Source organism: Catharus ustulatus, chromosome 18 (genome assembly GCF_009819885.2).
Source record: "Catharus ustulatus isolate bCatUst1 chromosome 18, bCatUst1.pri.v2, whole genome shotgun sequence".
Taxonomy (NCBI): domain Eukaryota; kingdom Metazoa; phylum Chordata; class Aves; order Passeriformes; family Turdidae; genus Catharus; species Catharus ustulatus.
The window spans coordinates 9874319-9900353 of record NC_046238.1 but is presented as its reverse complement, the minus strand read 5'-3'; the positions used below and the strand labels follow the sequence as shown (position 1 = coordinate 9900353).

General features: G+C 59.9%; 4 protein-coding genes across 8 annotated transcripts in view; 3 read left to right on the top strand and 1 right to left on the bottom strand.

Annotated features, from left to right (window-relative positions):
* Window positions 1-8021, top strand: part of TPCN1 (two pore segment channel 1) — a 40524-nt gene extending 32503 nt beyond the window's left edge. For all 4 annotated transcript variants that reach the window (XM_033075432.1, XM_033075433.1, XM_033075435.2 and 1 more), the window contains 7 exons: window positions 71-160; window positions 835-950; window positions 1630-1676; window positions 2073-2226; window positions 3512-3648; window positions 4356-4436; window positions 5470-8021. In XM_033075432.1, the coding sequence (XP_032931323.1) occupies window positions 71-160; window positions 835-950; window positions 1630-1676; window positions 2073-2226; window positions 3512-3648; window positions 4356-4436; window positions 5470-5592 (748 nt within the window). In that variant the 3' untranslated portion in view covers window positions 5593-8021. The remainder of the gene's footprint in view (window positions 1-70; window positions 161-834; window positions 951-1629; window positions 1677-2072; window positions 2227-3511; window positions 3649-4355; window positions 4437-5469) is intronic.
* SLC8B1 (solute carrier family 8 member B1) lies at window positions 6653-14773 on the bottom strand. 2 transcript variants are annotated; one of them, XM_033075437.2, is made up of 15 exons: window positions 14221-14773; window positions 13605-13757; window positions 13450-13502; window positions 13297-13354; window positions 12952-13057; window positions 12694-12861; window positions 12230-12337; window positions 12091-12147; window positions 11725-11855; window positions 11434-11575; window positions 10950-11071; window positions 10603-10756; window positions 10436-10516; window positions 9860-9924; window positions 6653-9777 (listed from the first exon to the last, which is right to left on the bottom strand). In XM_033075437.2, exons 1-15 carry the CDS (start codon window positions 14341-14343, stop codon window positions 9580-9582), a joined length of 1719 nt encoding a protein of 572 aa, XP_032931328.1. In that variant the 5' UTR covers window positions 14344-14773; the 3' UTR covers window positions 6653-9579. The 2 variants fall into 2 exon arrangements, with proteins under 2 accessions (XP_032931328.1, XP_032931327.1); XM_033075436.1 differs by lacking the exons at window positions 6653-9777; window positions 9860-9924 and having other exon boundaries at window positions 9931-10516.
* A 1241-nt stretch (window positions 14774-16014) lies between these two features.
* Window positions 16015-19854, top strand: PLBD2 (phospholipase B domain containing 2). Its single transcript, XM_033075438.2, has 12 exons — window positions 16015-16251; window positions 16370-16463; window positions 16547-16705; window positions 17092-17192; window positions 17584-17798; window positions 17868-17962; window positions 18033-18193; window positions 18287-18382; window positions 18657-18728; window positions 18821-18973; window positions 19070-19232; window positions 19341-19854. Exons 1-12 carry the CDS (start codon window positions 16037-16039, stop codon window positions 19506-19508), a joined length of 1692 nt encoding a protein of 563 aa, XP_032931329.1. The 5' UTR covers window positions 16015-16036; the 3' UTR covers window positions 19509-19854.
* Window positions 19855-21407: 1553 nt separating this feature from the next.
* SDSL (serine dehydratase like) lies at window positions 21408-24495 on the top strand. The gene is made up of 9 exons (XM_033075385.1): window positions 21408-21507; window positions 22301-22346; window positions 22642-22827; window positions 22930-22969; window positions 23058-23197; window positions 23459-23547; window positions 23650-23877; window positions 23959-24083; window positions 24190-24495. Exons 3-9 carry the CDS (start codon window positions 22660-22662, stop codon window positions 24381-24383), a joined length of 984 nt encoding a protein of 327 aa, XP_032931276.1. The 5' UTR covers window positions 21408-21507; window positions 22301-22346; window positions 22642-22659; the 3' UTR covers window positions 24384-24495.
* The last annotated feature ends 1540 nt before the right edge of the window (window positions 24496-26035 follow it).

Genomic DNA, 26035 nt, shown 5'->3' with positions numbered 1-26035 from the left:
CTAGCATTTTGTGTTTCCCTGCCTTAGCAACTCTCCAGCAGCACAGAACTCTTTCTGTTTCTGCCTCCAGCCTGGGTTTAACCCTGCTGATCTTCTACTATTGCTTTGCCATCGTTGGCATGGAGTTCTTCGCTGGCGTGGTCTACCCAAACTGCTGCAAGTGAGTACCTCAAATCCAGCCCCCCCAGCAGTGCTTTTGGTGCTCAGCCAGCAGCAGGGAGCTCTGGCAGCTCCATTTCCCTGTGGAGGACTGGCCAGAGGATGGGGCTGGATGGGGTTTTGTAGCTAAGGCAACACATGGCAAAAATACAGGAGATACTTCATTTCTCTTGCCCCATGCCTGGAAGTGTCCAAGGCCAGCTTGGATGGGGCTTGGAGCAGCCTGGGATGGTGGAAGTGTCCCTGGCCATGGCAGGGGGTGGAACTGGATGAGCTTTAAGGTCCTTTCCTACCCAAACTATTCTGTTTCTGTGATGCCAATTGCTTGTCCAGCAACAAATTCACTCAACATAAATTCACCTGGTCCTGGACTCTAAGCTGTCCTGTGTCCTTTTCACCTTTAATGATGGCTGACAACTTGGGAATGCCAAGCTTGAAGGGTGTGAGCCAAGGAACTCAAACTCTCTGTTTCTCTGGTATAATATTTGCTGAATGATTAGAAAAACTCTGTGCGCTCCCTGGGCTTGTGCTGAGCTGTGAAGGAGAGAGGATTCCTTCAAGTATTGGCCAAGAGGTAGAAATTGCCCCTCTAGAGGGGCTGGTATTTATAACTTTTTAGATTTTCCTTGCTTTCCCAGTGTCTGCTGATTATTTTGTCCTGTTTTCTCCACCCAGCACAAGCACAGTCGCAGATTCCTACCGCTGGGTGAACCACACAGTTGGCAACAAAACAGTTGTGGAAGAAGGTTATTACTATCTCAACAACTTTGACAACATTCTGAACAGCTTTGGTAAGGGCACTTTTGTCCCTAGGAAAGATTATCCTGTGTTCCTGCAGAGCTGGATGGCTCTGTAATGCTGTAATGCTCATGTGAGCCTGGGACTCTCGCAGGGTGTGCTGCTAATGCACCTCACTCAGCATCCTGCTCTTTCTGTCTGGAGAGCTCCAGCTGACTAATTGTGCCAGGACTGCTTTGCAGGGTAAGCAGAGGTCTCTCAGAGCCAGCTGGAAGCCAGCAGATCTGTTCTGGCTGCTGATCAGAGCAGAGGTGTTTAAGGAGGGCATTAAGTCACTGCTCTGCTAAAGAACCAACAGCGATGCCTCTCTTTAAACCCTCTGATGAAGAATAATTTGAATGTGTTGATTACTCTCCATGATTTTTCTTAATGTGTGAGCAGAATGCTTATCTCCTGGAGATCTCAGAGGGCTCCTTGCTCTCTGGTGAAGAGTCAGGTCTGGTTTCTTTAAGAAACAGAGATGAAACCATGCTGCAGGTTTGGTGGGTCTGACCCCCTTTGTCTGAAGGAATTGCAGTGGGGAGGGTCTGCATTCACTCTGGATTTGCTGTCTTGATTCAAACTTTGCTGTCTTCTGTCAGTCTTCCCTGACAAACACTTTGTCTAAAAACTGTAAAACAGGTCAGGATGAGTAAAACAATCACCTGTGTGTTCTCTCCCTCCTGTGTGCAGTGACCCTGTTTGAGCTGACGGTGGTCAATGACTGGTACATCATCATGGTGAGTGAACCCTGCAGGCAGCACAGACTCTGTCACCTCAGGCACACCTTCCCCTGCACCTTGGTGACTTTGTTGCCAGGTGTCTTTTGGTCCTGGCTGTTGGGAAGCATTTGACCCTGCCATGCTGCTGGGCATGTTTTCAGGCTTCACAGGCTGGACAAATGAAGCCACCCTGTGCTCCAGTTTGTCACCCTGCTGTCCAAGCTGTGTTCTGTGGCACAGTGGCTCTTAGAGCCACCATCTTTGGATGTTGTGTGTGTTTACCTGTAGGAACATCTCTGTTTTAGCTGCAAGGACCCGTTGGGGCATTGAGCATTGCACAAGCAGTCCCTGGGGCCAGAGTGTTGATTCTGCTTTGTGCTGTTCGTGCACTGCTCACTTCTCTCTCCTCTGCAGGAAGGGGTGACCTCCCAAACCACTCACTGGAGCCGTCTGTACTTCATGATCTTCTACATTGTGACCATGGTGGTGATGACAATCATCGTGGCGTTCATCCTGGACGCTTTTGTGTTCCGCATGAACTACACTCGCAAGAACCAGGATTCAGAAGGTCAGAACTCAGCTCCAGTGTTGTGCCTGCTCTCCCTGGTGCTTTGTTTCTTTAGAAGATAATGGGATTGCCCAGGAAAAAACAGATTTTCTTTTTTTTTTTAGCCTGACATCCTAAGCTAATTCTTTTGTGTGATATTTCTGCTAAGCTAATTCTTTTGTGTGATATTTCTGTCTGGTCTTTTTTCTGCTCTGCCACTCATATCTCCCCCAGAACTCCCCAAAAAGTGTGTGTGGATGTATTTATGTGGGTTTTATAGATGTCTGTGTGTTTGTGTGCACATACACATACAAATTGCGACTACTTGAGCCACTTCAACCAAATTCTTTGAAAACAGGAAGTCAGTGTGCATTTCATGCAAGGTTTCTAGGAAACATTGCAGCCAGGATGTGCAAAGCTCAATGAGGGACCCTATAGGAAGGGAAGATTGATAATTTTTTTAAACAACTTCCCTTCCTCACTAATACCCTCACTGCTGGCAGGATGTGTCCCCAAGGTGATTTGCCAGGACTTTTTGCCACGCTGGAGGACAGCAGACACTGCCTGTCCAGTTCTTCCCACATTTTCTGACTGTACTTAGGCTGCTGACTCTCTGCTGGGTTTGGACGTGCCTTTTCCTCTAGGAACTGGCAGTGACTTGGCTCTCATCCCCCTCATCACTCACTGTCCTTTTCCTCTTGAGCTGAGGGGTCTGGAGCTGCAGGTACTTCCTGACCTGTTAATTCAGGTGCCAAAGCCACACTAATGTCTTACAGCCCTTCCTTCTCCTGCTATTCCTTCAGGTGAAGGCCTCAGCCCCCTGGTTTTTTTAGGTGACAGAAGATCAAATTTGTGTGGCCCAGGAGCTGTGAATTAGGGAAACACTTGTGATCCTTCCTGCACCCAGTTTGAAGGGAGCAGTGAAGGACATTGGTTAGCTCTGCACTCCCAGACTCTCTTAGGTGAAGGTCAAAAGGCAGCAGCTCCTGTGTGATTGATTTCTTAATTTACAGGCCAGCAAAAAAAGCTGCAGGATTTTTTTTTTTAAGATACCAAGGAGCCTGATGAGAATAGTTTGAGTCAGAAGGTTTGCTGGCCCTACACACCAGTAAACTTTCTCCCTGTCTTGTTGGGGGTCAAGCATATCCATGTTCTAGTCACAAAAGCAGGTCCAGACTGCACCTGAGCTCTGGCTTGCTCCTGTGTGCTTTAGGCTTTGTTTTCCAGGGTTCTCATAGCAGCTGGTGAAGCAATGCTCATCTTGAAGACTTTATTTTTTCCTCTTTCTGTTTTCTTGCCTCTCCAGAAGATAATGGCATTGTGCTGGAGAAGGAGATCTCCAAGGAGGAGGTGATTGGCATAATTGAGCTGTACAAGAGGATTTCAGCTGCCCCTGAAACAGCTCAGCTGCAGAAGATCGTGCTGCAGATGGACAAATACGGGGTAAGAGGAACCACTGTGAATCCTCCCCTTGAGGAGAGGGAGGTGTTCCAGGGCCCCTTTGTCTGTCTGGACAGAGAACATCCACCTGTCTCTGTAGTGTTGAGGGCTCAGCTTCTGGGGGGGCTCTGCAGCATCACAAAATTTTGCTCTCTAGAAAAGCAGCAGCTGCTCCTTGCATAGCCTTGACAAAGGCTCGTCCCTGCTGCCTGCATACTTCTGTTAGAGCTGTCCTGGCTCTGTGCTGACTGAAGAAAAAAAAAATTACATTTCTTTTTCCTCTAAGGAAGCCACTACCTCGTAATTCTCCTGCCTTTCTTTGTGTGCCATGATACTCTGAGGCTTGGGCAGTCCTGGAGCATGATGCAGCAATATGATGGCATTGATTCCAGGTCCTTCCTTTCTCCTCTGCTTATGCTTCCATTCTAAAACATTCTAAATTGGGAAGATGAGCTCTTGTCTCAGAACTGTTGTCTCATGCATCTGGGCAGAGCTGAAGTGGTTGTTTTAATCCTGGCCATTGTACCCCTGTGTCTCCATGACACAGGGCAGGGGCTGCAGCCTCTCAGGTGACAGCGGAAGGAGCCTGGGGTAGTCTGAGCTCACCAGGGGGTGATGGGTGCTCACAGGAAGGATGCCTGAAGCTCCAGGACAGATCCAGCTGCCCAGTGACTGATGAATGTCTTTTTTGGTGTTTCCTCCAACTCCAGCAAATGTCTACAGTGTTTCTGGGACGCAGGTCGAGGACCAAGAGTGACCTGAGTATGAAGATGTATGAGGAGGAGATCCAGGTATGTGGGCTGAGCTGGAGCTGTCTGTGGTGAGAACATCCCCTGCAATTACAAGCCACCCTTTCAAACCCTGGGGACTGCTCTCCTCTGAGACCAGGGGTCTGTTAAACCACAGAGCACAGCAGAGCTCCTCAGTGGTGCAGGGCTGTCAGGCCAGTCACAGTCACCACACTGGGGGTGTGTCCAGGCACTTGGGCTTTGCTGAGCTGCCCTGGTGTGTCTGCTGGGGCTGTGAGCACAGTCTGCTGCTGCCTGGGGCCTGGCTGCTGAGCACAGAGCTCTTAAACCTCTGGAATGTGGTTGTGTTCGAGCTTAGGCGTGTCTGTCTGACACACAAACCAAGGCTTGTCCCAGGCAGGGCTGCCTGGTTTGCAGGCTGAGCAAGATGGGACACAGGTAAATCAGCAGATTCCCTGGATATTTAGCACCTTCCTGCCAGTGCCATCCGTGGTCAGGAGCTTTCTGACATGGGTTTGGTCACTGTCCTGCCAAAGGTAGTTGAAGGTTGTGGGCTAATGTAATGATTAGTGCTGAAATAATTAATCTTGTAACCATTTGAATTTGTCCTTTGCCCCCAGAGCAGACAGACTTAAGCCTTGAGTCCCCCTAAGGAAAATGTACATTATTTACCATGGGGCTGGGTCATCTGCAGAGGAACTCCCTGCCTGTTGTGCTTGGTCTGTGACTCAGGGATGTGACATCCTGGGACACTCTGGGTGCTCCCAGCACCAGGGGCAGCTCTGCAAGTCCCAGACATCATGGGGAACAGCTGTAGTCAAGCCCTGTGTGTTCAGGAGGGACATCCTGAGGGAGGGAGGTTTCCTTGGGCTGTGGGTGGCAGGGTCTCAGTGCACCCAGCACAGCCATGCTGCAGTTAGCTGGGTTGTTCCAGGAGGTTGGGCTGTGTCCTGGGCTTTGGAAAGAGCCCTCTGTGCCTCAAAACGTGCCCTCACATGGCAGTGGCAGAAGGTTCTGTCCTTCTGGGGTGTGTGGGGCACAGCCTGACCCCTGCCTGTTTGCTCCCCTGCTGCAGGAATGGTACGAGGAGCACTCCAGGAAAGAGGAATCTCAGACACCACTGCAAGAGCCTGCGTCTGCTGCCAGCAGCTCTCTGAAGCCCCTGAGCCTCCGACAGCGCTCCCAGACTGTCATTTAGGCCTAGCTAATGCGAGCCACCTTCTATGCAATAACCTAGAGTATTCCTCCCCAGCCTGTATTTTGGGAGGGTGTATATAGATCTGTCAGTGTACCAGTGTAGGGATCAAACCTCGCCCCAGCAGTGGCTGCTGAGAAGCCAGAGGGCCAGGGGGCTCAGGGAAGGCTGCTGCACACAGGATGAGTGTGATGCTCATGCTCACACATCTGGGCAGAGCAGAGCCCTTGTCCCTCAGCCCCTTCCCAGGCTCCAGCTCCTGCTGCTTGTCTTACCGCTAACAGACCTTGGGGAAAGGGATGTGTAATCCATTAACAGCAGGGAATTCGCTGAAGTCACCTGCTTCACAGCAGAACTTTTGGAAGATCCCTGTTGCTCAAAGGGTACCATGAACCTAGGGACAAAGATCAGGGAGTGAGTTTTTGTTTCTTCTCCACCTTCCTTACGCAAAGAAAGGGGAGGTGTTGTGAAATCTCAGCACTTTTGGAAGGGCAGCCTGCCCTCCCCCTCCTTTTTGGCACTCCTAGATGCACTCCCTGTAGTAGCTCCAGCTCTGATTATTGAATTTCACTGTCCCTGAGCAGCTCTGAGGCAGAACTGAGGGCCAGCACCTCATCATGTTATGACCATAGGTGGGACAGGGTTTGGAGACTCTGTCTCTGCTGTGTCTGCATCGCTGCTGGTCATCCTGCCTGTGGCACTGCTGGGCTTGGGTCACCTCTGCAAACCCCAAAACCCCTGTCTCTGTTCAGGGAGGGGGATTCTGCAGGGTGACGTGGCTGCTGGGCTCTGCACTTTGCCACCTGCTCTGTGAAACCTCTCTTGCTGGTCCTTAGCTCAGATAAATGATTGGGAAAAAGAGTGGAAGGTTTTGCAGCTTCAAGGCTCCTTTTTTTTCTGCCTGGTTCTGGGTTAAGGAGACTCCTGAGCATCACAGTTCTGCTGGTCAGTCCTCAGTCCAGAAAATCCCAGCACAGAGTGGCGCTCCTCCCTTGCAGGAATGCTGCTCAGGCTGGAAAACATCAACTCAGACCTTGGGAAGATCCACTGAAGAGCTCTGCTGTTCTCCTGGATTTTGGATGCAGGAGGAATATGGAAGACAAGGATTCTTCTCACCTGTCTGCCTGGCTGCACCTGAGAGCTGAGGGATGAGGAGGAAGGGGGGAAAGGGATCCCTTCCCAGCTCTGCCCTGTTTGTGGGATTGTGTCATCCATTATCATTTGTCTCTCCACGTCCCTCTTCTCCCTCTCAGCACTGAAGTCCCTGGCTGGGAGCTTCCCTCACCTCTCACTGTTTGATCTCACCTCAGGTTCAGACTAAGAGTGGAGCTTCCTGGGGAGGTTTCCTCCTTCCTCCAGGTGCAGCAGGCAGTGGGAGATCAGTGTCCCCATCCCTTGTCCCACATGCCTGTCTGTCCCTTGGTGGCACAAGGACAGCAGGAGAGGGCTAATCCTACCTGGGCAGCTCAGGAGCATTTCAGGGTGGGTGAGACTTCCAGGGGGAGGCAAGACAGAGCTGCTTCTGGAAATCTCTCCCTCCATGGCACAGTGGGAGCACTTGGAAGGAGTGGGAGAGCAGCTTCCCACGCAGCACACAGCACCAGTGGCTGCTCCCAACCCTTGCCAAATTCCCGAGTGCCTCACGGCAACTCTTTGTTTCCTTTCTGGATACTTGCAGGTATGAAACTACTTCTGAGCTGACCTTCAAGGGCTGTTTTCCAAACCATAAATTCCACCACAAATTAAGGAGCAGTGCAGTTGTTGCTCTTGCAGTTGCTGAGCGTGGAGTCGCAGCCCGGGAGGTTTATCCAGATTAGTCCTGGGGCTGCAGGAGATGGTGTTTGTTGTGCTTTAAGTTGTGGGCAGCATGAATGAGCATTATGAAGGCTAGTGGGGGAAAAATGTGGCTGTGTTTAATCTCCACATTCCCCTACAGCTGATTTCTCCTGGCTGGGATGTCAGTGACTTTTTTCTTTTTTAGGAGGGTGTTTTCTGGGTGTGAAAGGAGCTGTGGCTTTAGGCTGTGCTGAGGAAGGCACTGACCACTGACCATGCAATAAAGGGCTCCCTGGAGGGCTGGGGGTCAGGGTGCAGCCTCCAAGGTGTTGATCCTCCCCCACGGACCCCCTGTGTTCATTATTTTTGTAAAACCAAGCAGGGTGGCAGGAGTTTGCTTCTTCCATATGACTTTGGAAGGAAACAAAGTTTGAGTACGGGGCATCCCCTTCTATTTATCCTCCTCTCCCTCCCCCGACACACAGACTGACGATGGAGACAATCATTTTGTAGGGAGCACGGGAGGAAGCACTGCAGGATTTTGTATGCTGGCGTTTTGTTTATAAAAAAACCCGATTTTATGGACGTGTCTGTCAGATGTTCTCTAGATTTTTTTCAGGCGCACTAATAAAGAGCATCCTCGGCTTCGTAAAGGAGCAGCTTCCTTTCCTCTTTCCTGTGTTATTCCAGAGGTGGGGTTTGGCCAAGCTGGAGCATTTCCAGTGTTTGAAGAGGAGCCTGCCTGCCCTCTCTGGTGGCAAGTGCTTGTGTTGGGAATATTTTGTGTGTGTGCTCCACATTCCTGTTCCAGGACATTACAAAGCCTTCCCTTCCGCCTTCCCCCTTTCCCTGAACATCAAGATAAGGCTTTCAGAGCTGTGTTTTTTAAAGCTGCCCCGGTGCAGTGGTGAGGCCAGAAGGGGTGTTTGACCCTGCCCCTCTGTGCTGGGCCCTGTGCCAGGGTTTGGTGGCAGGAAGTGCGCATTGTGTCCCGGATCATTCGGGCAGAGCCAATGGCTGCAGGCACGAGGGAGTGCTCTTTTTTGTGAAAGCTGCTGGTATCTGTTAGGAAAAGGAGAAGTGGCCCAGGCCCAGGAGGAAAGGAGGAGGAAGCAGGTCTGACAGTTGTGGTGTTTGCACAACAGCCGTGGGGCAGGGATGTGGGTGTCCCTCTGGAGTGACAGTTTGCTTTCCAGCCTGTGTCCCCCAGCTGGGAGCAGAACCCCAGCCCACCCTTCCCCTCTCCTGGCACTGTGGGCTCTGCAGGATTCCCTGTCCCCAGGGCCTGAGCCGTGCTGGGGTTGTTCCCAGTGTGACAGCACATGACTGCTCTTAGGACATCAGGCTGGAAACCACTTCTCCACTCCCTGGGGAAAAACCCAAACCCCTCTGGGTGTCCCAGGGCCCTGGGCCTGGCTGCTCCCTCTCCCCTCCAAAGGCTCCGTGCTGAGTCAGGGCTGTGTCACACAGCACAGAGCAGGAGTGGCCCTTGCAGCAGGCAAAAGTCAAGGTTGAGTTTATGGGTTTTTTTGTTTGTTTTTTTTTTTATTGCAGTTTTTTTACAGTGCCTAAATCTAGTCCTGCCAGAGGTCAACACTGTGTGGAAACCTCCAAGTCCTTTCCTACAGCTCTGCCCACCCCAGGAGGAGGAGAAAAGTAGGATCTGAAACTCAGGTTGAAAAACATTACTAAAAAAAGCAGGGGAAACCAGCCTCCCTTGGTTTGGTGTTTGTTTTTCCCTCAGGCTTTGCTTGCACTAAGCCCAGTGCGTCCCTGGAGCACTGTGTCCCCTTAACCCTGTCTGGCTGTGCCCTGCCTGCTGTTCCAGCCCATGGTGCCACCAGGGACAGTCCTTCCCAAGGACAGACGTGTGCTTGGGCCTTGGCAGAGTCACCCTGTGCAGCACAACTGCCCCAGCTCTGTCCCCACATGGAGCTGAGGAGGCAAAACCTCTCCTGCTGTGCCCCTGAGCTGGAGCTTCCCCATCCTCTGGCCCTGCCCCTGCCGCCAGACACAGCTGAGGGTTCCATGAGTTAGATTAAAGAGAGTGAGGAGAGGATGTGGGCACTGGCAGCTCCTTCCCCAAAGGGCAGCAGGGGCCGAGGGCTGGGCTGGCCCCTCGGGCAGCAGGGTGAGGGCGAGGTGTCCCTGTGTCCCTGCCAGGGACAGGGAGGGGATGGCGAGCGAGACCCAGGGCTGGACCTGCTGGGGCTCTCAGGGGGTGGAGAAATGGATCACCCTGAACTCGGTGAGCAGGGCCACGCTGAGGAACAGCAGGTAGTAGGTGAGCAGGCAGACGCCATAGGCCTTTCCCAGCTGGAAGCACTGCGCTGGCACCGTCACGAAGGAGAACACCAGGCTCAGCCCCAGCGCCCCGGCCAGCACCCACACCAGCGGGCTGTCAGGCTCCAGCTGTGGGGACAGCAGGGGGATGGGGGTGACACCGGGTCCTGCTGCCAGCCTGGCCTGTGTCCCCGTGTCACCACAGCCTTACCTTCACCAGCGGCTGGCTGCTGGTCATCTGCAGCAGGCAGCCCAGGCCCACGCCCACCAGGATGTCTGGAGCACGTTCAGGATGGACACACAGCCCAGGAGAGCGAGTACTGAGCACATCCCTCTGCCCCATGTCCTCCTCCTTCCTGCACCTCCTGCCTAAAGCGTTCTCTGGGGTGGATACAGCCCTGAGCACCCAAGGAGAGGCTTCAGCCTGGTCTGGGCACCACCCAAAACCCACCGGAGCGAGGCACAGAGCCCTCCCCTCCTTCCCTTTGGCAAATCCCAAACCTGCCACACTCCAGCCCGAACTCCCACCCAGCTGGGGCTAGGACAGCTGTGGGGACAGGGGGGTGCTGCTGGCTCTGTCCCTGCCCCTCCCAAATACCCCCCTGTCCCTTGCACTGTGGGAACACTGCGGGGTGTGCCAGCGATGGAGGGACTCTGAGATGGATCCTGCCCAGCTCCTCTCCAGGGATCCCGCAGCACAAGGGGCTCTCCCTGGGCTGGAGGCAGGGACACTCAGGCAGCTCCTGCCCCACGTGCCCCCACGCTGGCCCTGGCAGCCACAGGATACTGAAGATGATGCCGCCGAAGCAGGCGGAGAAGGCCATGCGGGGATAGCCCTGGCGCGCCATGGTGAGGTCAGAGAAGGTGTCTGTGAGGGACAAAAGGGGACCTTGAGGATGGCAGGGGGACCCCAGGGTGTGCCAGGGGGCCACTGGGGAGCAGCAGAGCCCTCACCACCGATGCTGTTGCCCCAGGCCAGCAGTGTCAGGCCCAGCACGGTGTTGCTGAGCTGGAAGATGATGCCCAGGGTGCGCAGGATGTTCACCAGCTCCGTGGCCGCGGCGTTGATCCACATGGCACTGGCCAAAAACCCAAGGAAGGCAAACACCTGACAGGAAGAGGAGCAAGCTGGTCCCTGTGTGCATCCCACAGGAACCTGCACACCTTCTGGCATCCCTCCTGGGGACACTGGGAACTGGGAGAGAGGTTCCAGCTTCCTGCTCTGTGCCAGGAGCCTCAGCCAAGCCTGGAGCAGGCTGTGCTGGTCCCTGCTGGGTGCCCAGGGCTGGGGGACAGCTTACACAGTGATACTTGGGTGGTTCCTCGTTGCTTGTGGTGATGAAGATGATGAGGGCCAGGGCAGAGGCAACCAGTGTGACCAGTCCCCAGACTGGGAAGATGCCCTGGATCTGGTACAGCCCATCTGCACATGGTGGGGAGAGGAGCCATCAGAGAGGCTGGGACAGGATCCCACCAGGCTTGAGGTAGGAGGCAAAGCCTTGTCAGCTAAAGCCATCTCTACCCCGACCCTCACAGAGCTGCTCCCCTCTGTGCCTCAGTTTCCAGGCCTCCTCCATTCCCCCCAAGGACCTGGGGGCCCAAGCCCCCCACCCTTGTGAGGGTGTATCCTGCTGCAAACACAGCTTGGCTCCTCCTGCCCATCCCTCCTCCCCACAATGGGGAGCCAGCTCTGATCGGCTCCTGCACTTCCCAGGGCTTTGGTCCCCATGGTCCCCATCTCAGTCCTGTCTCCTTCTGGCAGCTGGGACTGCCCCAGGCTCTTACAGGTGCCTGACTTCAGGGTGAGGACGCAGAGTAGGGGGCTGGTGAGGATGTGCAGGCAGTTGAGTGGTCTCCTCCAGTTCAGGTCATCCTTGTCAGGATCCACAACAGGAACTGTGAGCAGCAGCACCAGCTCCACAGGCACCTGGCACAGGGGACACTGTTTGGGACACCCTGCCAGGTGCCCCAGGACCTGCCCCCAGCCCCACTGCCCCATCCCACCATCCCCAGTGCAAAGCCCCGGGGCACAGAGGGATGGGGATGCCCCTGGGGGGCTCCTTTCCCCCTGCTCACCTTGAAGGCCTTGAAGAGCCGCCAGTACCAGGGCTTCCTCCTCCACTTGCGGTAGTCCAGGGGGCTCAGGGCTGCGGTGAGGATGCGCAGGGAGGACTCCTGGGAGGGCAGCAGGGGCCGGTACTCCTCCCCTGTGAGGGGCCATGGCACTGAGCAGGCTGGGGACTCTCTGTCCTCCCCAGCCCTTCCAGCATGGGGCTGCAGTTCCCTGTGTGTCCCCAGGGAGCTCCCCCTGCCCCATGGGCTCAGTCACCCCACGAGCCGTGGCCACCCCACGAGCTCAGTGACACCTGCAGCAGCCTGGGGGGCTCTGGGACCCCTGAGGAGGGAGCAGAGCCAGCCCTGAGCCCGCAGGGAACAACATACCATAGTCCCCACTGTTTGTGCCCGAGGGCTCCGGCTCTTCCACATCTGTCGGCATCTCTGTGGGGAAGAGGAGTGGACAGGGGCAGTGGAACGGGACCCCAACACCCCGGGGGTCCCCTCCCAGCTGGGCAGCACTTACCTGGCTCCCAGGGACCGGGAGGGGCCAGCCCATCCCCCCGCTGCCGCCGGTGGATCCAGGTGCAGAGCACCACGGTGAGCACGTAGAACACGTAGAGCCCCAGGTAACCTGAGATGGGGGAGGGATGGGGGGGTCACGACACCCCCAGGCTGCCCCCACAACCCCCAGGCTGCTCCCATCATCCCCAGGCTTCTCCCACCATCCCCAGGCTGCCCCCATCACCCCCAGGCTGCCCCCACCATCCCCAGGCTGCCCCCACCATCCCCAGGCTGCCTCCATCACCCCCAGGCTGCCCCCACCACCCCCAGGCTGTTCCCACCATCCCCAAGGCTGCCCCCACAACCCCCAGGCTGCCCCCATAACCCCCAGGCTGCTCCCATCACCCCCAGGCTTCTCCCACCATCCCCAGGCTGCCCCCATCACCCCCAGGCTGTTCCCACCATCCCCAATCCCACTGTGCTCACCCAGAGCCTCTCCCAGCCTGATCCTGCCCAAGTAGAGGACCACGAAGGTGAGGAAGACGGCCACCATGTAGAAGATGACGTCCCTGAGGAAGGGCCTGGAGGCGGCCGTGAAGGGCTTGACCAGGGCGATGCCCCCGGCCACCACCGTGGTCACAAACACACCGGCACCTGCCAACGCAGCAGGACTCTCTTGGGACATGGGAACATCCCCCAGCTCCAAAACATCACCATGAGGACATGGCAGTGGGGTCCCCTTACCAAAGATGGCCCCGATGGCCAGCCCCGCTGTCCGGGGGTCGGAGAAGGCCACCACAGCACTGAAGACATCAGGTGCCCCGTTCCCAAAGGCCAGGAAGGTGACACCATGGAGAGGGACGTCAAGGAAAAGGTCTGGTGTCCCCTCCCCGTGGGAACATGGGTGCTGTGTTCTGCCCAGTGCCAGCACATGACCACTTGTCCCGCTGTCACCTCCAGCTCACGCTCCGAACTGGTTTCACCTGGCACGGTGCCGAGGGGACACAAAGCAACCCTGTCACAGCCACCTCCCCTGCCCTGTCCCCACATCCCTCCTGGCTGAGGGCCCCTGTGATTTGCCAAGGATACTGCCACGTTGTGGGATAGCTTCAGGTTGGTGGAGATAGCTGATAAATTGGGGCAGAAGCTGGAAGGACAGAAAAGGAGACAGAGAGGTGATCAGGCTACTGGGCAACCACAGGTCACTGTGGGGACAGTCCCCTCCCCTGCAGGGCCACTCACAACTTCTCTGCTGTCACACCGAGGATGATGAACAGGTACAGGAGCCAGAGAGCCTGTGGGGTCAGGGGTGGCACAGAGAGGGGTCAGTGGGGTGGGGTCCCCACCACACAGCCCCACAGCAGAGCACCCCCAGCACGGCCCTGTCCCGTCCTTACATAGAGGGTGACAGCCAGGGGCAGCAGCCGGGGCGGGAAGACACAGAAGACCCCATCGAGGTAGTTGAGGAATCCCCCGTCCATCTGGCAGTCGGGGTTGCTCCGGATGAAGTGGCACCACTCGGAGCTGTTGTGCTTCCGAACCTCCCAGCACTGTGGGGCAGAGGGGACAATGCATGGCCGGGCACCCCCGAGCACCCACTGTCCCTACAAGGGCTGCTGTGGGCACCCCGAGGGGACCCTGCCCACCCCAGGGGACCCTTTCCACCCCGAGGGGACCCTGCCCACCCCAGGGGACCCTTTCCACCCCCAGGGGACCCTGCTCACCCCCAGGGGACACTGTCCCCACGAGCGCTGCCATGGGGCTGTTTTTAGCAGGTCACTGTCACCCTGCCTCAGTTTCCCTACCTGTGCCCATGCCAGGGCCAGCAGAGGGGGACACCCTTGTCCCCAGCCCACCCTTGTCCCCACCCAGCCCACACCCACCGCGGGCCGTGGGAAACAGCGAGGTTTGCACAGGAGAAAACCAGCGGAGAGGAAATCCCCGAGCGACGGGACGGGACCCCACCATCCCTCCCGGCGCCCCCCCAGAGCCCAGCGCAGCCCCCAGACTCACATCCAGGCCCCGTCCGTGGCTCAGAGCATCCTCCCCGGGAGGGAGCGTGTGCCCCCCGTCCAGCAGCAGCGGGGTCCCGGCCAGGCTGAGCACCCCGGGCAGCCCCGCGGCTCCCTGCCCCATGTCCCCCGGAGGGGACAGCCCTGGGGACACCTACCAGCGGCAGCGCTGCCCGGGCATGGAGAGCGGGGGCTGCCCCCGGAGCCCCATCCCGCGCCGCCCGGGCGGGGCGAGGAGGGCGTGAAAATTAATAATAAAATTGGAATGTATAATTAATGATAAAAATAGTAATAATAAAATGGGTAAAAAAGCAGAGCCGTTCTCGCTGGCGGGGCTCAGCCTGGGGTCGGGGACCCGGGGGCACCCCCGAGGGCAGAGAGGGACAGAGAAGGGACAGAGAGGGACAGAGAGGGGACAGAGAGGCCGCGTGCGGGAAGGGACGGGGGCCCCGGGGGCTGTGGGGGATCCCGGGAGGGGGTGCGGAGGTGGATGGGGTAGCCGGGACCCCGCGGCCCCACCGTGTCCCCACCGTGTCCCCACCGTTCGGCGCGGCCCCGCTGCCGTGCGCGGGCAGCTGAGCCCTGCGGCCCCCCCGCCTTAAAGGGGCCGCCACCCTCCGCCCTTAAAGCGACAGCGGCGCTTTCCCGCGCGGCCGGCGGTGGCTGGGGACAGGGGACACACGGGGCTCGGTGCTCCGTGCCGTCCCTCTTAGCAGCACCCCGCCGGCTGTGCCCACCTACACCCACTTTGGGGTGACCCTCTGAGAACGGGGGAGCCCAGCGCAGCCGTGGCCAGGGATGGTGTCCCGGGATGGGCAGCCTCGGCACCGGGGCTGTACAGACCCCCGTGCCTGTGGTCCCACACCGGGGCTGTACAGACCCCCGTGCCTGTGGTCCCACACCGGGGCTGTACAGACCCCCGTGCCTGTGGTCCCACACCGGGGCTGGACAGACCCCATGCCGGCGGTCCCACACCCCACCCCGGGGCTGTATAGTGCCCCGTGCCGGCGGTCCCACACTCCACGGCGGGGCCGAGGCTGCTGCCGGGGCCCCTCTCCGCACCGGTGTCCCAGCTCCAGGACACCGCAGCCTCAGGCGCGCCCCGTGCCAGCGCCGTGCCCTGTTTGTGTGGTGCAGGTTGGCTCCCATGGCCGGAGCCCCAGGAGCCTAACGGGATTCAAAGACCCATTTCCCAGCCCGGCCAGTTTCTCCCCGAAGCTGTATTCTGCCCTTCTCCCGGAGAGAGGCGGAAGGGCCGGGGCTGCCGGGGATCTGGGGCCCAAGGGAAGCACCAGCGCCCTGCGTGTCCCCCCTGCCCCCAACACAGGGACCCGCTGGGGACGCGGCTCCTCACGCGGGGGCTCCACGCGTGTCCCCCGAGGGCGGGCACGGATGGGACGGGGAGCAGGACCCTGCGCACATCTCCCGGGAACGTGCGCTGGGAGAGGCGAGATGGGAGCGTGGATATGAGCGGTGGGGGTGGGGTACCATGGGGGGACAGGGGGTGTTGGGGGGGCCGAAGGGGTCCCCACGGCCTCAGGGTGGGTGGGGGCGTGGCCACCGTATAAGCCCCACCCATGAGAAACGTTAATGTAGGACCGCGCCGGGGGCGGGGCCAACCTACGCCCCGCCCACAAACAGGATCATACCATTACAGGGCATCGCCGCTGGGGGCGGGGGCCCCACCATCGCCCCGCCCCATTGAAATGAACAAACATTGGGGCGTGGTCACAGTGAAGCCCCGCCCCAGCCCCGCCATCCACACGCGCCGGCGCCACCGGGGGCGTGTCCCATCCCCGCCCCTCGGTGTCACCGCCATGGCGGCCCCGCGGGTGCTGCTGGTGGCCGGGCTGCTGTCCCCGCTGCTCTCCCCGCTGCTCTCCGCCGTCCCGGCCGGCGCAGCCCCATCCCCGGTGCCCCGCAATGTCTCCGTGCTGCTGGAGCCCGGCTCCGAGCGCCTGCGCGTCCTCCCCGGCCGCCACCCCTCCGCCGTGGCCTGGGCCAGCCTCGATGACCGCATCCCGCACGTGGGGTACGACCCGGGCGGGACGGGACGGGCCCGCGTGGAGCCCAGCGGGGATGGGGTGGCGCCGTCGGTGGGGAGCCCCGTCCCAGCCGTGTCCGTGACCCGCCGTGCCGTGTCCCCACAGCTGGGCCTTCCTGGAGGTGACCACCAACGCCTCGTACAATGACAGCCTGCAGGCCTACGCGGCTGGGCTCGCCGAGGCTGCTGTCACCGAGCAGGTAAGGCGGACCCCTCCAGGAGTGCGCACCGTGGTGGCTCCCCGGGCTGGCCCCGCCGGTGACACCGCGGCCCTGTCCCCCAGCTGATGTACATGCACTGGATGAACACCATGGTGGGCTACTGCGGCCCCTTCAAGTACGAGAGCGATTACTGCCAGAAGCTGCGGGACTACCTGGAGGCCAACCTGGCCTGGATGGAGGAGCAGATGGTGAAAGGACAAGACACCGAGTACTGGCACCAGGTGAGGATAGGGGAACCACCGCCCAGGGAACCCCCCTGCATCCTCCTGGGCCTTTAATCCAGAGGGCAGTGAGCTGTCCTGGCCGAGCTCCAGGCAGGATGGCACGGATGTGGTCATCCTCTTTGCTGGAGTGACTCATGACTTTCTCCTCACCAGAGCCTCCCATGCTGCAGCTGGGGTGCACAGGAGGTGGCTTTGTCACCCTTGGCCATGGGTGCTGAGTCATGACCTTGCTGACGGTGACACTTCCCCCTCTGCCTCTGCAGCAACACTGAGACCCAACTGATCTGCCCTGTCCCTTGGGGGAATGAGGGAGCATGTCCCCCAAAACTTCTCAGCCTGCCTCCTAACAGGAGCCGGGTGCCAGCTCTGTCCCCTGTCCCCAGGTGCGCCTGGCCCTGCTGCAGCTGAAGGGGCTGGAGGACAGCTACAACAGGCGCCTGGACTTCCCCAGGGGCAGGATCACCCTGGCACCCTTCGGCTTCCTGTGAGCTCCTTCTCAGAGGTGGTGGAGGGTAGGGGATGGTTGTCACAGGGTTTGGTGTGCTGTGGGGACAATTCTTGCATGTCCAGCAACAGCCAGTCCAATTTGCCTGCCTTTTCTGGGCACTTGTCTTCTGCTGCTGGGGCAGGACAGAGCCAGGGCAGGTTGTCCTCTTCCCCACCCCGTGGGCTGGGTGGTGGGTTCCCCCCACAGCCCCTGCCTCAGTTTCCCCACTGCTGTGCTCCCCCTTTCCTCCCTACCAGGGTGCTCCCAGCCCATGTGCCTGCACTGGGATGTGGTGGAGATGGACAGACAGGCAGAGAGCTCTGAGCCAGCTCAGCTCCAGGGCTGGGGCATCCCTCACCTGACATCTTATGCCTTGCTTCCCCCTCAGGCTGCTGCAGTTGGGGGGTGACCTGGAGGATCTGGAGTCTGCCCTGAACCGCTCCTCCCCACAGCGTGTCCTGGGCTCGGGCTCCTGCTCAGCTCTCGTGAAGCTGCTGCCAGGCCACCGGGACCTGCTGGTGGCCCACGACACGTGGACCTCGTACCAGGCCATGCTGCGCATCATCAAGAAGTACACGCTGCCCTTCCGCACCTCGGCCGGCGGTGCGTGGGCTGGGCTGGGGGGGCTGCGCCTCACAACCCCCTGCTGATCCCTCTGCATCCCCCCTCCAGGCAAGTCTCAGATCCCTGGGAGTGTCCAGGTGTTCTCCTCCTACCCTGGCACCATCTTCTCCGTGGATGACTTCTACATCCTCAGCAGCGGGTTGGTGAGTGGGTCTGCTCCTCAGGGGCCTCTCCCTGGCCCTGCCGCCCTCTCCATCACTCCCTGCCCTGCAGGTCGCCCTGGAAACCACCATTGGGAACAACAACCCGGCCCTGTGGAAGTACCTGGACCCCCGGGGCAGCGTTCTGGAGTGGCTGAGGAACATCGTGGCCAACCGGCTGGCCCGCAGCGGGGCCGAGTGGGCCACGGTCTTCAGGCGCTTCAACAGCGGCACGTGAGTGGGGTGGGATGGACCTGGGCACTGGTCCTGGATGGATGGAGGGTGCCCAGGCTGCCAGAGGGATGCATTCCTGGCTCTCCATGCCAGGTACAACAACCAGTGGATGGTGGTGGACTACAATGCCTTCACACCGGGCAGAGCGAGCCCGGCGCCGGGCGTGCTGACAGTGCTGGAGCAGATCCCGTGAGTGGCTCCATTCCTCCCTGAGCCCCTGCTGTCTTCTCTCCCATCCCTGTGGCTTTGGGAAAGCCCTGAGGGTGGTACCTGCCCAGTCCAGTGGGTGGTCACAGGGTGTGTCTGTGGTAAAGGCTCTGGAGATGCTGGTACTGATGGGTGATGGGTGCCCAGCACTTCTATTTGGTACCAGTATATGATCCCCCCCACCCAGCAGTCCCTCACTATCCCCCTCTGGCTTTTTCCCCCTCTGCTCTGACCTGTGCTCTTCCTCCCAGCACAGGGGCCTGGTGGTGGTGGCTGATCAGACAGAGCTGCTGTACCAGCAGGGCTACTGGGCCAGCTACAACGTGCCGTGAGTGCCACCCCTCCCCCTGGCCTGCCCTGAAAGAGGGACACCTCACCTTGCACCCCCTTGGTGCCACCTTGCTGGGTTCCCCCACCCAGGTACTACGAGGAGATCTTCAATGCCAGTGGGAACCTGGAGCTGGTGAGGAAATACGGGGACTGGTTCACCTATGACAAGAACCCACGTGCCCAGATCTTCCGGCGGAACCAGACGCTGGTGCACGACCTGGACTCCATGATCCGCCTGATGCGGTGTGTGCTGGGGACCCCCACACCCGGCTGCCTCATTCTGTGATCCGTGGGCTTTTTCTGTGTCTTCACTGTGGCTCTCTCCCGGCCCTTCTGCAGGTCCAACAATTACCTGCAGGACCCCCTGTCGCGGTGCAGGGGCTGTGACCCTCCCCAGAATGCTGAGAATGCCATCTCTGCCCGCTCCGACCTCAACCCTGCCAACGGCACCTACCCCTTCCCTGCCCTGCGCCAGCGCTGCCACGGCGGCATCGACATGAAGGTGTGCGAGCCAGGCTGCCCTGGAGGGGCTCCTCTTTGGGGTACACCCCCCCAGCAGCGCTCCTGGGCTGTGCTGACCCGCTGCCCTGCTTTGTGTCCCCATCTGCAGGTCACCTCCTCGGCCATGGCACCCGCCTTCGGGCTGGTGGCAGTCAGCGGCCCCGCCTGGGATGACGTGCCCCCCTTCCGCTGGAGCACGTCCCCCTGCAGCTCCCAGCTCCACATGGGCCACCCCGACCTCTGGACCTTCCCCCCAGTCAAGGTCCACTGGGACTGAGCAGGCTCTGGTCCCGTCCGTCCGTGGGCATCTGTCCTGTGGGGGCTCCCTCTGTGGGGGCAGCTGGGTGTGGGGGTCTCAGCTCTGTAATACACCCACCCCCCTTGCCCTTTGTGCCTCTCAGGGTCCTGGCTGTGCTGCACAAGGGGGTGAGCCCAGCGTGGCCCGTCCCTGCCATGGGGGTCTCCAGTCCCAATCCCAGGACCTTTCCCTGGGTGCTGATGCCTGGTTTGTGGGGGCTCTTCCCAGAAAAGGAGCATCCTGGGAGGCTGGGGCTCGTCCTCAGCGCAGACAGGAGGGCAGTGAGCTGGTTTGGCTGTGGCAAATAAAGTGCTCTGTGCTGGTGGCTGTGCTCTGCTCTCTGCTGAGGTTCTCTGGTGGCTTCTGTTGGGGTTGGGCTCATGCAGGGGTCTTGCTCCCTCCCCATTAACAGGGTGATCTGCTTCTCTGCTGGTGGGAAGTTGTGAGGCCAGTGAGGCTTTTGGGGTGCAGGCTGGGAAGGGTTCTTTGCTGCTGGAGTGGGGGAGCCCCACTGCTCGCCCTCCAGGACTGGCAGACCATCCTCATGCCTTTTGTCTTCCTTTCCTCTGGCACCTGTGTGCCCCGTCCCCAAAACCCGCGGTGCAAAATCCTCTTAGGCAGCTCCCTTGATCCGCTCTGCCTCGTTAGGAATAACGAGGTCATTACCGGGGGATTAATGAGCTGCGGCTCGGCGGCGCTTTGAAGGCGCCAGGTTCCCACCGGGGCTAGGGGCCCCTGGGGCTCTCCGGGGGCTGCGGGGGGGTGGGATGGGGCAGGTCTGGGCTGTTGGGGTACTGGCACCCCAAAAACTTGGATGGGTACCCTGGGGAAGGCAGGGTGTCCATATCCCACTGTGCTGGGACAGATTGCAGGTGAGTTAGGGATGGCAGAGGCAGTGTCTCCTCGTGTCCCCACGGTGCCTGGGCTGCTGTGGAAGGTGGGGGGCTGCTTTTGGGGTCCCTGTGCCTCAGTTTTCCCAGATCACCTTCACTAGGTGTGGGAGCAGCAGTGTGAAACAGGGCATGCTGGAAATGCTGCAGTGCTGCTGATTCCCGTTTTTTGTTTCCTTAAAAGAGGAAAAACAAACAGAAAGTTGTTAAATATCATCCCAGCTGCTGCCACAGTGTCAGCCAGGGACGCTGGCCAAGGGAAGTGAGCAGGTGACAGCCTGGCATGCCTTCCTCACAGCAGGGATGGAGCCAAAAGGGAAACAAGAGGGACCAGGAGGTGGGTATGGGGTGGAAAGGAACCCTGGAGCACCCCAGGGCTGACCTGAGCTGCGGTGTCCTCCCCAAGGGGGTCTCCAAACTCATCCCTGTGAGCTGGGGGAGGCTTCTTCCACCCCTCTCCCAGCTCCTGCTACCATCCCACCCTCATGAAGTGGCTGCCTGCTGTGAGGTGATGGAGTTACTCCAAAGGCCCCCAGAGGGACGGGAGCTCTGTCCCCTCTTACACCCCATTTGAGAAATCCTCCTCATTCCCCTCCTTTCCAGGCCCCTGTGTCCCAAAAGCAGTGTGGCTCTGTGCAGAGGTGCAGTGCTGTGCTCTGTGCAGGTCACTCAGGAGCCCAAGGATGGTGTAGAAGGCAGGGATGTTTTGTTGGCACCAAAGACCAGCTCCAGGGCTGCTCCAGAGCTCTTCCCCTGCCAGCTGTGGTGCTCTGGGGGTTTTACAGCACAGTTTGGGGTCAGGGGACTGAAATTCCATATTCTGGTTTCACTGCTGTCTGCCTGGCACTGGGCAGAGCTGGGCACAGTGTGGGGCTCCCAGTGCACCCTGTTTGGTGTGTGTTGGTTCCAGTGCAGTGTCCCCCCTCGGGACTCCCTGTGCCCTCTGTTTCCAGGCTGCTTCAGCTTGGCCAGAGCAGCAGAGGAACGTTCTGTGGCTGCAGGGCCGTGGGCCAGGGCTGGGCCTTCCTCCAGACCCCACCTTCCTCCTCCTTGCCTGCTGTGGACAGAACCAGCCCCTCGGAGCAGAGGTAGGACTTTTACCCTGGGGGTTTCACCACGGCTGGGTGACAAGGAGAGGTCCCAGAGGAAAGGAGGGGGCTCAGCCTGCCTTGCCTGGGGCTGCTGGACCTTGGGTCTGGGCCAGCCTCTGGCTGGGTCACTTGGGACAGCCCCTCTCCAAGGGATGCTCTTTGTCCATGGGGTCCATGGCCAGCTGGGGTGGGGAGCTCATCTCGGGGGTCTGCTCCAGCTGGAGGGGCTGAACCCCCTGGGATGTGAAGCTTGGAGAGGATCCAAGGGCAGCCATGGGGTGGGAGCTTGGCAGGGTGAGCAGAGGGGTGTGATGGCTCCTTTGGAGGCAGTGGGAAGTGTCTTGACTGGGGGTTTGGGGCTGCCCTGGCTACACCACGCGTTCAGGGGCAAAATCCTAAAATCTGCTGGTTCACGTTTTTGGCCAGAGCTGATAATATCCAGTGCAAACCCTTTAGGGCCCCTAAAACAATTTGTGAGCTGCTTTTCCTCTTCTCCCATCTCCTGGGATCCCACATCCCATCTCCCGAGCATGTGCAAGCCGCAGGGATCTGGCTGGCGGGGCCACACGTGTTTGTCCCCGCTGGTCACCTGGCAGCGTGCCCGGCCGTGGCCAGCCGCCTTGGGCTGCAGTCCAGCCCCGGGCTGTAAAACCCGCCCAGGGCTGAGCAAACAGCCCTGCCGGGGCAATGTCCGACCCCTGCCCCTTGCCCTGCTGCGTGACTGAGCCCGGGGACCTGGGGACACCGGCACGGCCCCTCGGACGTCACCTCTGCCTCTCGTGTCCCGCAGGCTCGGCGGTGGCTGAGGACACGCAGGGAGGCCCACGGGACACCAGGTATTCCCCATTTATCCATCCTTACAGAGTACAGGCAGGGCGTGCCCGGAGCACCTGGGGACACTGCGGCCCTGGGGACCAGCGGGATGGAGGAGGGAGTGGCACAGCCTGTCCTGGGGTATTCCAGGGGGAGCCCATCGGTGCTGCTGCATCCTAGAGATGGGAGGGGACACTGGGGACAGCCCTGTCCCTCCGCAGAGCCTCCTGTGCTCCGCACCGAGCCCGGAATGGGCGTCGGGGCTGCGGGGGGGACCCGTGGGGAGCAGCTGGTGACTCCACCGCCTGTCCCTGGCAGAAATTCCATTGTCAGGCCATGGCAGCCCAGCCTGTCAGGGGCCAGAAGCCCTTCCACGTCGTTACCCCCGTCCTGGAGAGCCTGTCCCTCTCCAAGGTCGCGGGCACCAAGGTCTTCATGAAGCTGGAGAACGTCCAGCCCTCGGGATCCTTCAAGATCCGCGGCATCGGGCACTTGTGCCAGGATGTGAGTGTGGCATGGTGTGTGCAGGGGGCTGCTCCTGCCCTCTTGGGGGGCACACTGGGGGGACACAGCCGTCCCCTCCCCTCTTTCTCTCCTGCCTTTCAGGCTGCCAAGAAGGGCTGCCACCACTTCGTGTGCTCCTCAGGTAACTCCATCCCGAGCTGGGGGGATGCTCCTGAGGAATCTGGGGATGGGCAGGGGGTCCAGCCCTGCCTGAGCCCTTCTTTCCCCAGGAGGAAACGCGGGTCTGGCAGCAGCGTACGCGGCTCGGAAGCTGGGGCTGCCCATCACCGTGGTGGTCCCCAGCAGCAGCGGCCCCACCGCCGTGCGCAAACTGGAGGAACTGGGGGCCACAGTCGAGGTCTATGGCAAGGTACCCCCCAACCCTAACCCCAAACGTGGGGTCTGGGGGGTCCAGAGGGGGCTGAGCCTGACCTCAGCTGCTCACTGGTGTTTGGCAAACCCCATCCCGAAGTGTTCCCCTCCTGCATCCCCTGCACGCCAGCATCACGGCAGGGTCACCCTGGGAACTCTCACCCGTTCTGCTGTCCCCCAGTCCCCAGTGACAAGGGACACATCCCGGGGTTGTGAGGGCTCTATGGAGCCCTGCTGAGCCCCTCCTTGCCCCACCCAGGTGTGGGATGATGCCAACAGGAGAGCCCAGGAGCTGGCTAGGACAGAGGGCTGGGTCAACATCCACCCCTTCGATCACCCCTTGGTGTGGTGAGTGCAGCCAGGACTCAGTTCCTGTCCCCGGTCCCCACTCTCGGAGTCCAGGCTGGTCCGGGGAGCCCCCAGGCTGCATCCCCCTGCCCCCACCTGCAGGGAGGGTCACGCCAGCCTGGTCCGGGAGCTGAAGGACTCTCTGGAGGCCAAACCAGGCGCCATCGTGGTGGCGGTGGGTGGCGGGGGGCTGCTGGCCGGTGTCGTGGCCGGCCTGCAGCAGGTGGGCTGGCAGGATGTCCCCGTCATCGCCGCCGAGACCCTGGGAGCCCACAGCTTCCACGAGGCACTCAAAGCCGGCCGGCTCGTCACCCTGCCCGACATCACCAGGTGAGCAGCCAGGCGTGCTGGGAGCTGGCAGGGCTCGCTGGGCTGTCCTCGCCTTGAGCGCCTCGTCCCCTCCTGTCCCAGCGTGGCCACATGCCTGGGAGCCAAGATGGTGGCGGCGCGGGCGCTGGAGTGTGCCCGGGAGTGCCAGGTGATGTCGCAGGTGGTGGAGGACACGGAGGCCGTGCGGGCCGTGGAGCAGTTCCTGGGTGAGCGGGGGGACACGGCCGGACCTCGGGGTGGCTGCGGTCGGGCTGGTGGGCCAGCTCTCACTCTGGGGGTGGCCCCGATGTCCCCCCGCTCTGCCCCGTGCAGATGACGAGCGGATGCTGGTGGAGTCGGCGTGCGGGGCCCCCCTGGCCGTGCTGTACTCGGGGCGGCTGCAGCGGCTGCAGCAGGAGGGGCGGCTGCGGACCCCGCTGGACTCCGTGGTGCTCGTGGTGTGCGGGGGCAGCAACACCCACATGGCCCAGCTGCGGGCCCTGAAGAGCCGGCTGGGCATGGAGTGACAGCCGCCCCGGGGGTGGCAGGGCGTGTGACAGAGCCCGGCTGGCACACTCTGCTAGCTTGCCTTCCCAAATAACCGAAATAAAGCCTGGGGCCGCGGGGCCGCGCTCCTCACGCAGCCTTTTCCAGCACACGGGGATGCAGGGGTGGGGAAACTGAGGCACGGGGGTGCAGGTAGGGATGGAGCAACCTGTGCTGAGGGCGGGACTGGGGTGTGCACACCCCACTTTTCCCCTGGGACATCCCTCCAACCCTCCCGCCTCCTCCCGCCCCCTGCTCCTCCCCAGGCTGTTTGGGCTGCAGCTCCCCGCCTCAATTAGCAAACGCTCCCTCTCTGACTAATTACTTTGCTGCTGTCTTTATGCGTTATTATTGTAATGATTATTAATTAATACAATCTTCTCTCGTTCCTGCCACATTGGCTGCGGCCAGACGAGAACAACGCTCTTGTTACGGTGATTTATCCACGGGGATCCCCGGCCGGGTTTAACACCTGCAGGCCCTGTGTGGAGGGGATATATCCCATCCCAGACCCCCTAAGCTCCCTTTTTCACCCATCCCACTCTTTTTCCCATTCTCCCTTTCCCCCAGGCTCTCCTGGTCTCTCTCATTTCCACTCTAGTGCTGTGTTCTCTCTAAGTCCTTTGCTGTGGCGCCTCCTGGGGTTTTTTTTGTATCCCAACATTTCTCCCCTCTCCTTCCTCCCATTTCGGGTGCTGCGGGGTTTTGCTCCTGCTGCTGCTCCCCAGCCCTCCCTGGTTTCCCTGCTGAGCCTGTGCCCTGTGCTGGGCAGGGAAAGGAGCCTTTTGCTGTCCCCAACCCTCTCTCATCCTTCTCCCTTTTGGAGAGGGCCTGCTCACCTCCATCCCCTCACAAAGCCCTTTCCCCACCTGGCTGCCCACCCCCACAAACCCCTCAGCCCCTTACCCGACACCTCCCACCGCCCAGGACACCTCCCCAGGTGCTTCGTGGAGGCCAAACCCCCATAAATCAAAACTCTGCCACTCCATCGTGAGCAATATCTTATGTAAAAAGGTGTTTCCAGGGAGCACCGAAGGCTGGAGAATCCTATTACGAGGCACACTATTAATTATAAAGAGTCAGCCCAACCTACTCCAGCTATTTTTTATCCCAGGTCCAAAACCTGATTACTTTCCACCTTCTGCAGACCTTCCCCTTCCGAAAAAATAAAAGGCAAGAAGGTCGGGAAAAGAAAAAAAAAGAAAACGAATAGCATTGATGTTTGCCCAACAGCTTTAAAAAGAGAATTTATTCCCGCGATTCTGCTCGAGGTGGGGTCAGGGGAGGCAGGAGCTCACGATGGTGATTCCTCAGCACGGTCCCACAGCAGGGTCATTGCTGGTGGTGACATGGGCGTGACTGTGCTGTCCCCAACAGGGAGCTTTTCCCCTCCTTGCCTTCATGAGGGGCACTTGGGTGCCAGCCGGGGGCATTGGGCTTTGGATGTCCCTGGCAGGGGTGTGAGGGGCAGGGTGGCTGGGGACACCCCTGTGGGGTGGCATGGCCCGAGCTGGTGACCTGTGCTCACTCTGCAGCTGGACTCAGGCAGGAATCCTGAGTGCTGCTGCCTTCCCCGGACCTCTGGGGCACTGGGGACCCCGGGCTTGGCTCCTGCACCCAGCTCGGAGCTGCA